The sequence below is a fragment of the Mytilus edulis genome, chromosome 4, assembly GCF_963676685.1.
Source record: "Mytilus edulis chromosome 4, xbMytEdul2.2, whole genome shotgun sequence".
Classification (NCBI taxonomy): Eukaryota; Metazoa; Mollusca; class Bivalvia; order Mytilida; family Mytilidae; genus Mytilus; species Mytilus edulis.
In genome coordinates, this window is record NC_092347.1 from 59,133,069 (window position 1) to 59,144,861 (window position 11,793).

The 11,793-nt window shown below is 30.9% G+C and overlaps 1 protein-coding gene across 1 annotated transcript in view; it reads right to left on the minus strand.

The window, feature by feature from the left end:
* LOC139520085 (von Willebrand factor D and EGF domain-containing protein-like) overlaps nucleotides 1–9,573 on the minus strand; it is a 35,182-nt gene extending 25,609 nt beyond the window's left edge. Inside the window, exons 1-3 of the mRNA XM_071312509.1 lie at nucleotides 9,468–9,573; nucleotides 7,273–7,373; nucleotides 6,392–6,475 (exon numbers count right to left, since the gene is read on the minus strand). Coding sequence (XP_071168610.1) covers nucleotides 6,392–6,475; nucleotides 7,273–7,334 — 146 coding nt within the window. The 5' untranslated portion in view covers nucleotides 7,335–7,373; nucleotides 9,468–9,573. The remainder of the gene's footprint in view (nucleotides 1–6,391; nucleotides 6,476–7,272; nucleotides 7,374–9,467) is intronic.
* Between the last annotated feature and the right edge of the window lie 2,220 nt (nucleotides 9,574–11,793).

The window sequence follows — 11,793 nt, forward strand, 5'->3', positions numbered from 1 at the left end:
AGTTAATAGAGTGATTTAATAGCGTTGCACGAATCACTTTTAAGGATACTATTAACTAATAGACAATTAAGTGACTATTAACATTTCAATAGTCAATTAAGCTCCATTTAATTCTGTGAGTTTCATCATTTTTTCACGACGTCTTCACGATTTTCTCGATTTTCATCATTTTCACGACGTCATTATGATTTTCATGATTTTCATCAATTTTTCATGACGTCAACACGATTTCAGCGATTTTCATCAATTTTCAACGGGGTTGTGTTCAACATCGAAGCAGCTAAATAATGCTACGTAGTGCTACGTAGATTTATGACTATTGAACGTGTAGCTAGCCTAGCTGCTATCAATATCTACGTAGGTGCTAGGCTAGCAACACGTTCAATAGTCATACATCTAAGTGAACGCAACCCTGGTTCTACTTTCAATTGACACCAAAACATGTCCAATTCCAAAATACAAGAAATTGCATATGTTGTATTGAAAAAGATAGAAAAATCTCGAAACACGAGGGGAATAGGGGAATAAAAAAGCATTAGTCTTAAATTCCATTATGTTACTAATTTAAATATAAAGTTTATTGTCGACGTCTACAAAAGAAAATTGACAACTGCAGCCTGCTATATTTATATCTTCCATTTCGAGAGTCTGACTCAATCTAAGTCGATTTTTCACTTCGTTTATGGAAGGTTGGGAATTAAAATAAATTACTATAGTATTTGGCACAATCGTGGTAAAATCAAAAATTTTAAATCTCCCATGAGAAAAATTTAGCCGCTAATTTATTTCAAACAAGATACAAGAAATTGCTTGTGTTGTCATTGCAAGGGATTGAAAATTCTCGGAAAAAATACACGAGGGGAGAAATTAAGTATCATAAATCGGGGCAGCCCCGTTATTCAGATGTCCAATTAGTCCGACAACCCATTGGTGCGACAACTCAATAGTCCGACGCCCCATTAGTCTGACACCCCATGATAGTCCGATACCCCAAATAGTCTGACATGGAATAATTCAACAACTTTTTTAAATAAATAATTTTGATTTCAAGAGAATAATCCCATCAGTTAAACCTATTCCTCCTGATAGTACTAAAAATAATGATACAAGTAACATTCATAAAGTACTTACAATATTTCAATTTTGCGTGATGTCCAGTGGCAAATATTACTGACATGCATGTTCAGGCCGAGAACAATCAGTTGACAGTAAACAAAAAATAGATAGGCCCTGTAATAGTTGCCATTTGGCATGAAAAAAGGTCAATGACACTTGAACTGACACTAGACAATGACATTACACACTAGTATTGAATAGGAACCGCCGCGAATTTGCCTTGCAGCAGCATCAGGCAATCACGGTTGGTAGGTAGATATGTATTAGTGAAAGTGGTCGGATATTTTCACCCCGAAAATAAAGAATGAATGAGACGCGGTGTAGCGAACATTTTGTCAAACTACATAAGCTTTGTGAAGCTTTATCGAATAACTAACATGACGATACACAGCTATGTATCTCTCCCAAAGCAGAGAAATTAGAAAGTTAAGGCTCCAGTTAGGCTTTACCGCTTAGACGATTATATGCAAGATGCTTAGTTTAGTGTACAGAATTATTTTGAGATGAAAATTAGTTGAGTTTGTCTATATATACAACAATGTTTATACAGTTACTTAATTGAAGAGTTAGTTAATACGCGGTACGTTGCACTATAAAGACTGTGGTAAACCAAATAGAACATTGTAAAGTTTGCCGCGTTCTCTGTGAGGAATCTGTTAGAATAAGTTTACAACAGCAAAAAATGCTCGTAAATCGAAATAGTGAAAACTGGCACCTTCCGTTGTGAGTGTCAAAAGGGGTGGTGTTGGTTGCTAGAGTAATTTTCGTGTCGCATGTTTGCATGTTTTGTTTAACACTATATAAGGTAAGGGGAATCTGCATTCAAAATATTTTTTTTCATCTGCTTGACCAGAAATATTTGTTTCCATCAAATTGGGGATCAGAATATTTTTTTAGGAAAAAAAACATTCCCCTTGAAGTTAAATGGTCGTTCCCTGATCATGTGAACATTTTTCTTTATGAAGAGAGACTGCACTGCTGATGACATTTTTTTTTAATTGAATGTGTTCCCATTTTCTTAAACCAAAACTTGCAAAGTTCTTTATATGCATATGGTCATGGTACTTCTTTGATACTTATACCCGATAGGTGGCATGCTAAAATCTGTTTCTGTGATATTAGAACGAATATTTCAAATACCATGTCAACAATTATTCTACCAAGGGGTGTCTGGATTGGGGAGGAGGGGTCTTTCATATCTGTATTCTTTAAAATTTTTAGCCATTTTCTCTATTTTTTATACTTTTTGCACATTATTTTAGGACCTCATTTTTCTCTATTCTTCCCCCCCCCTCATTATTTTCTATTCTGTAAATCCACATCAACACCCTCATGAAGCTCTATGCATGAAGTATATTTTCTGTTGCGGCAGTTATTAACCTTTGTCGGACTATTGGGGTGTTGGAGCAGTGGGGTGTCGGAATATCTGCGAGATCCCCCAAAGTCCAATAATTGTTTATGTTATTATGAACCCTATCCCATGTCAATATCAGATATTTGTTTGAAGTTTATACCCAAGATATACAAAAGTGACGGATAGTTTCGTTTCATCTATATTACAGTTTTCAGTTGCCAAAAAAAAATGTTAGATATGTATTATTGGTTATAAATATTATGGACAATATACACTATGCCATCTTTATTTAAAAAAAAACTAAATTAATTCACTGTGTAATATATAAAAATTATCATGTAGTTTCTCTTTATGTCCTACGAATAACAATGTATGGTATTGTGCACTGTTCTGTTATTTGTGTTTCAAAAATCTTATCTGTAGTAATCATTAAAATGTTTTCTTGGCATGCCGTACTTAATAGAAATGCGGACGTGAAAGAAAGCACTCTTTATCAAAACGTCAATGGAGATTACATTTACACATTATTCGTTTATATATCGTATTTCAGGGGAAATGTGTATTAATTTTCAATGTTGACACCAATATCGATCTGCTGGATGTAGAATTTTACGAAGAAAAACTACGGCTGTAATTTAAAACTGCCATATTTGTTATTGCATAGCAAAGACTAGTAAAATCATTGACAATATTATAATATTGACATAGTCCAAATAATTTTGACGTCTGGCAAGGCTATTTTATTTTTTTTCTGGGACGCCTTCCTTTGACCCAATCAATGAATATTGATATCGTACGATTCAGTCCGGTGTATCCGCGCATTTATACAGAATTATTTTGAAAAGAACAGTAGTTTAGTTTGTTTATATACAACAATGTTTATACACTACTTAATTCAAGAGTGAATTATTTAAAGTTAATACATTGAACTCTAAAGACAGTGTTAAACCAAATAGAACTTTGTAAAATTTACCGCGGTCTATGCATATGAGCACATATGAGGAATCTGTAAGAACAAGTTTGCAACAGCAAAAAATGCTGGTAAATCGAAATGATAAAAACTGGAACCTTCCTGTGACAGTGCTAACTATTTTATGAAGGGGTGTCTGGATTGCGGAGGAGGGGGTCGTTAATTCCTATCTGTATTCTTTATACTTTTTGCCAATTATTTTCTAATCTTTATATTTAAACACCTCTTTTTTCTCTATTCTTTGTTATTGGTCCATTTTTCTCTATTCTTTAAATTTCCCCCCATTATTCTCTATTCTGTAAACCCACATCCACACCCTCGTGAAGCTCTTCTCATGAAGTATATTTTCTATAACTGCAGTTATTAACCTTTGTCGGCCTATTGGGGTGTCGGAACAGTGGGGTTTCGGAATAATGATGTTTCGGAATATCTGGGTAACCCCAAATAAGTCCAATAATTTCTGTTATTATGAACCCTATCCCATGTGAATATCAGATATTTATTTTAAGTTTATATCCATTCCAAGATACCAAAGTGTCAGATAGTTTTGTTTCATCTTCATTACAGTTTTCAGTTGCAAAAAAATAAAATGTTAAATATGTATTGGATATAAATATTATGGACAATATATACCATGCCATCTTGAATAAAAAAAAAGATCAACATTATCACGTAGTTTCTTTTATCTCCTACGAATAACAGTGTATGTTATTGTACGTTATTGTGCACTGTTCTGTTATTCATTTTTCCAATCTGTAGTAATCATTAGAGTGTTAACCCGGCATGCCATACTTAACAGAAATGCGGACGTGAAAGAAAGCACTCTTTATCAAAGCGTCAACAAAATTGCACATTCTTCACCCCTGTTATAAAAGGTTTTCAAATGTCCAATGCTTTCGTCCATGCATGCCTTCTAAAAATTGTTAATTTTGGAGAATGGATTTTATACTAAGAAATTTATTTCAGTTTGAACAAAGCATACTTCCAAGGATGAGCAAAAGTTTTTTTCTTCAGTTTAACGACACTTGGCCGTATTGAAAATAAAACCATTGTTTCCCTAATAGATTCATAATGAAAATGGTTAATCATAGAATTACAATTATATCTTTATTTATGCTTCAAAAACTTATCAATTTTTATCTTTTCTTTCTATTATTATCTAAATAATAACAAAAACAATTCTTTTTGTGACGAAATCATACAATGTGGGATATCACGTCAAATCATCGAGTTGAGAAGCCTGTCACGGCATCCATTTTAAATGTACAATTAAGGACTTAATAGCGCTCCTTCGTTCAATTAAATTTGATAGTTAGTTAATAGACTATTAACGTTAATTAAATTTTGTGCAACGCAAGTAATAGACTATTAAATTTAAGTGTACTTTTAATAGACTATAAACTTTAATAGACGTTTGTGCAACCCAGTCCAGGGCTTTTATGCCTGTTCTTCATCTTGAAAGGAGCTGGAGGGTCTTCAACGAGGAACTAGACCATTGATCCTCATTATACAAAAGTAACATAGGTTAGTGCATCGGACTATACAAAAACATAAGTTCCTGGTTCGATCCCCGTTCCAGTGAGAAAATTTCCAATCCACTATTAATAAATATGTTCAAACTAACAATAGCCACACACTTGACTTTGTGGATTACATTATTTTTTTCATCATCCTACATATGTCTTTTGATATTGTTCATATATGTAAATACTAAAAGTCTTACACTGTATCTATATATTTTGCTCCGAGACCAGAACATAATAAAATAGATAAATTAAAACTTGCGCTTTAGATTAAGAAAGGGTGTGAAAGATTTTGTATCATTTTTTCCAGTTCTTCTGGAGTCCTTGAGCCCTTCCCTCGCCAACAATATATAGTTTGCTTTATTTGTAAAAGAGGCTAGTTACGCTACAATATTATCATCTTAGATTAACCACTCCAAACTTAAAAGTAAAGATCACGCACCCTTATTGTTTAGATTGATAAAGACTTTTGCATCCGTCGACATTATCTTCGATTAAAGTAGTATTCATCTGACAACCGCTGTGCATGTATACTTTAACGACCTTTAAATGAATGACAAATGACAACATTGTCATTTTTTGAATGACAATTAAACTGTGTTGGAAAGATAACATAAATACACTTTCGTTTTTCGTTTTTTGTTTTTGTGAAATCAAAAATGAAAAATGAAAACACTTTCATTTTTCGATTTTAGTTTTTGAGATATCAAAATTGAAAAATGAAAATACTTTTGTTTTTCGTTTTTTGTTTGTGAAATCAAAAACGAAAAACGAAAACACTTTTGTTTTTCATTTTGGATTTTAAGAAATCAAAAACGAAAAATGAAAACACTTTCGTTTTTCGCTTTGGTTTTTAAGAAATCAAAAACGAAAAATGAAAACACTTTCGTTTTTCATTTTGGTTTTTATGAAATCAAAAACGAAAAATGAAAACACTTTCGTTTTTTGTTTTTTGTTTTTGATATTTCAAAACGAAAAACGAATGGACGCAGATATACACGGACCGAACTGGCTGTTTCTGTACATTTTACATTAACTCTTCGAATATCGGACACAATACAGCTACCTCGAATATATACCTGGACAAATACAGAATTTGTAACTATACAAGATACATTATAACGGTGGGCTCAAAAAAGATACCATGAGCCTAGAAGGTTTCAAAAGGTAAGCTGTCATATCCGACATAGGTGTAATGTAGTTGCAATGATTGATGTTAGAACATGGACAACAACCCGCATACCTTACAGATGACCATGACAAATGTATTGTTGTTTTTATTTTGTTTCATTTATATCATTTTTTTGTTAATAATTATGTATCATTAATCATTCCTTTGTTTAAATATCGTACATATCGATTTTGATACCCGGAAAGACACACAAGGAATTTTTCTTTGTCATGCTAACTTTCTAAAACCATACATACCTTAGAGATGAGCATCCAAACATTCTCCATGGACCACACGAAACAGATGTTGTCACAGCAACTGTGTAATAATACCCACATATCCTGAAATTATTAAGTGTTGATGACAAAGAAAAATAAGCCTCACAAAAAGGTTTAGAATGATCATTGATATGCTTTAATACTCTAATGTTTTATTTATATATAGAGCATTGTCTACTCAAACTTCGTTTTCAGCTCTAGCTCGAGCTTAAACTTTATCTTGATGAGTGGTCACTCACTATTGGGGAATAGCAGTGGCAATTCTTTTTATAACTATTTTATTCGTTAGCTGATATATCTCAACATCTAGATATAATCAATGAAACAACTTCACAAAGACATAGATAGCTAAGCTGCTTATTCATCTTAAGAGTTTGAATCCACCAAATATGAATCAAGAATCAGCCAAGCAAGGAGATACATAGTTTCTTCCAATAGGAATGCTGACAATAGGTAAAATAATTTAACAAACGAGTATCTTGACAATGTCTGTTCTTTCAATGTAAAATTAAGGAAGATTTTTTTAAAAGGAACTCACACCATATGGATAAATTAAAACAAATTCCTAATACCAACGAATTATGCTCCATTAAACAAAAAAGTCTGAGGGTAGGAAGTCCTTAAGAATATTTCTGTGTTATTGTATTTATATAGAGAAAAAAAAAACACTCATCATATCTATAAGATATATATGTATATGTATATGTATTATTCATTTTCATTTTTTTTTATTTGTGTATGTTTGTTATCCCATATGGGCGTAAAGTGCGTTTCAATAAATTATATAAGTAATTTAAAAACGCATCCTTAAATTGATTTACTATAATTATACTTGAATATATATATATATAAATACTTACGATTGACAAAACACTCGACCCGTCAAGCTAAGAAATATTAGACATTTGATGCATCCTGTCATTATGTCACTTGTATTTTGAAACGAACTACACAGCCGTTTCTAAAATATAACAAAACATAGTCAAACTACTACGGCATTGTGAGATACAAAAAAAATCATCAGCAATAACGTTATAGCGCCTACAAGAATATCAGCCACCACAAAACACCACAGACAGTTTTGCTGAACAGCAAAAATACTTAAAAGAAAAGTGGTGAACGCAAGGGTTCTTTAAGTAATCGTTTCATCCTCATCTGACAATCGCCATGTTCAAATTCTGCTATAAGAAGCTTTTTTACAGTTCTTTTAAATTTTGAATGCATATTTAAAAGAATTTTAATGTTAATTGGCCAGTCAGTGAAGCGAATATCCTTAGTAAGCTATGCAAATCCTAAGATTCATCTTTTCCAGAATTGGTTTTACCATGAAAAGCTTAACTGATATAAAAAAAACCTCTTAAAAGTTATTTGTATTTGTATTGAAATATACATTAGGCACGGGAATTATTACTATGCTAATTTGTTGTGTGTACACTTGTTATCCTAGCTTGATTGAACAGTATGAGGTTTATATGAAACATACAATTACATTAGTGACTCTAACTTTACCGTGTGTTGTTTGGTTTTGTTTGTATGTCTTTTTGTTTTTTGCTGAGCTTGTTGGTTACTGTTGTGGTCTGATGTTATGTGTAATATTGTTAGCGATTCCTGTTATTCATTTTTCTGTATAATACAATAAACTTATTGCAAAACCGATGTTGTAACACATATTATTTGTTTAAGTTTTCATTAAGTAAAATAATGAATTGAACCCTGAAGAATTAAATATAAAACCATACAAAAGTGGCTCTGGAAAATATTTTTTTTCTGTACTTATACTTCCAACCATTGTGTTTTGTACTATGGTCATTTTTTTATATAATTTTCTTTAATTTATGCTTATGTACTTTGTCTTTATGTCATTTTGTCTTTCTTTGTTGACATATTTTTTTGTTTTATAGGTGTTAAGTTATAACACAATTTTGACCGCTATACCCCTTTTTCGACTTTTTTTTTATCTAGTATGTCTTTGTGTTTTATTCGCACACATTATTGTCAACAATGGAATGAATTTTATGGGATTGCATATCAGTGAGAGGTTTAGCTAGCTATAAAACCAGGTTTAAGCCACCATTTTTCTACTTAAGGGAATGCCTGTAACAGGTCCGGAATATGACAGTTGTTTCCATTCGTTTGATATATTTGCGCTTTTGATTTTGCCATTTGTTATTTTACTTTTTGCACTCGTTCTATTTGAGCAGTCAAAATGCGTTGACTGTATATTTCTATGTAATATACAACCACTGATCCGATATCCCTTTTCCTCAGGAATTTTTAAATAGAAGTTGCCGAAACTATATTTAATTATGCATACGACCTCTTCCGCCTGTTCTTGTTTCCATTGCATACAACGAAGCGTGGAACGACTCAAGCTTATTCATTTACAACTTTTGGGAAAACGTATTTCACTTGTTAATATTTTTGGTTTGAAACCTAAAAATCATTTTGTTTTATGCTTATTGTTGATATTTTAGTCCATACTCAAACGAATTCGTTCACTATCGATTGTGAGTTTCGACAGGTAATGTACATTTCATTGTGTTGTATATTTCTCCGCCTGATATGAGGCTTTTATAAAGGGGGATTTTTCCCAAAATTTAAATCAAATAAATAACATTAACACATTAAACAACAATTGCAAATGTTTGTTCTAGATTGCAGTATAAAAACAATCATCGTGCATTGACTTGACTAATAACAGTACATTGACTTGACATATCAACGATATAAGGATTCGGCATATAAGTTTAACAATTGAGAGGAAAATGTAAAAATTTGGAAATGGAATAACATTTTAATTGCAACGAGTACTTACAGTTTATAGATTATTAATTCTCGTTTGCCTTCTCTTTATTTCAAATGTGCATTGATGTATCTGAATTCATGTAGGTTTCATAAAAAAATATTTCGGTATCGTGTAATATAGTATTAGAATCGTACATTTTTTATTCCTTTTTTGAAATATGGCTCTGAAATATGGTTAAAATTGTTAATCCCTCCCCCTTAAAAACAACACACACACATACACATAAAAACCCGATTCATTTGTCCTTACCTTAGTTAAGATAGGAAAAAATCACAGCTATCATTTTCAAAAAGGGCTAAGGAATTTACGTGCACCGTTTGGAAATTTTGACCATTGTTCAATATATTAAAAGAAGACCCAATTATATGTATATATGAATAGTAAGTACGTAAACAAGGAAGAAGGTATTCCCATTTACGATGGCACTAATTATAAAGGCCATTTAAATGCAATAGTGTTTATAATTATAAACAAATTATATTAGTATACACAAATAGTAAATTGTATATACAAATTGTAAAATAGGTTCTACTCATGCAAGAAGACTAGTAGTTTTTAATATAATTCCTTTTGTATCAAATTTCTAAAGCATTACAAAATGTGATCTTTTACACTATTCAAAATCTTATCTATAATGGCAATAATGTATTTCTAAAAGAATCAATGTACACAATTACTACTTCATCCCCATTTCCAATGTCTAAGTTTCTATCTTAATCGCAGCAAATTCCTTTCAGAATTTTTGTTGTTGTTGTGATAAGTTCACTATAGTATGCATGTTTTACAATGCAAATGTGTTACATATTACATTGTCATTATATCGAGCTTAAGATTTAAAGTCTTTTAGTTTTACCTTCAAAAAGATAGGCTTATTCTATTTATCTGCTAAGCGCCTAAAATATAACATTCTTCTTATATAAAATTTGTCATCAAAGATGGTATTGCAGCAATTATTTTGTTTGTAAATTTTTCAAAATTTATGGATTACTGTGAACACAGGACATTAGATTTTGTTCATATAAAATACCAATAGTTTATATGTGTAAAATAAGAGAACAGTCATAAAACATTTATACGCATGTGTAGTAAGGACAGTAATGACAAAATCAAGCTGAATAACTAGTTAGGCATAATACTATCTTCTGGTGGAGCTAATTCTTGTTATCTCCCTTATTCCAGTACATTGTTTTCACATTCGTCTGTTACAATATCCAATTGAAGCAACCAAATAAGTACATGTCATGTAAAATATTTTGATTTTAAAAAATGTTATGGATGATAACAGTAATAGACTAAACTATGTGCTGCTTTGATTATGTACTGAAGTCCTGAGAAATGAATATGAAGTTTACTTTTTTATGGCTTGTCTTAAACATGTTTTCTTGTCTTATGTAAAACACGTTTGTAAAAACCACTTAATTGTGAATCTGTACATATTCAGGTTGAGGAGACCCACACGTAAACTCTGGCTGTAACGAAAACCTCGAAAAAGAAATGTTCCTTGACGTTGACTTGGGCCATAACAGACATCCTCAAGGCACTATCATAGAACTTTAAAATGTCATTATGATAGAACCACACTGCAAAGACAACAAGGTTTATGTGTTAATGTACAAATGTCAACCTTCGTGGTTTTCTGATATCTATTTATTAAAACAAAAAACATCATTTTCAAAAATACACAGGAAACTTCTGATTTGATACCATATTTTCATAAGAACTTCTATAACAAAAAGATGTTTGCTAAAACTTAACAAATGAGTATACCGATATGTAATACAGTTAGATCAATAACTAAAGTTCAAAAAAAGAAATATACATGGTGCATCTTATCCTTGACTTACAGTGAAACCTCTTAAGTGTACTACATTTTCTATTACTTACCATGTAAACTTGTTCTGTGGTTCTTCCGAACAAATGACCTATTCATACATTGAAATATTATAACCTCATGTAAACATTATGATATAGTAACCACATTTATACATTATGTTATAGTAACCTTATTTAGACATTATAACATAGTAACCTCATTTATACATTATACATGTAATACAGTATTCCCATTTATACATTATAATTCAATAACCTTATTTATACATTATAATGCAATAACCTCATTTATACATTGTAATACAGTTACCTCATTTATACATTATAATATATACCTCATTTATACATTATAACATAGTAATATCATTTATACATTATAATACAATAACCTTATTTTTACATTATTATACAATAACCTTATTTATACATTATAATACAGTAACCTCATTTATACATTATAGTACAATAACCTTTTTTATAAATTATAATACAATAACCTCATTTATACATTATAATACAATAACCTTATTTATACATTATAAAATAGCGACCTCATTTATACCATGAAAATATTAAATTTTATTGTTTAAATGTTTGTTTATCTATGCAGTATTGAATGAAAAGTTATCGTTTAGACAGTAATCTTTTTAATTTCCAGAAAAAAACTAGATTAATTGGGAAGTAGTATTTTATTGGAAAGGAATATCTGCCATAATTATTTATTTCTGAATTTGTAAAAATA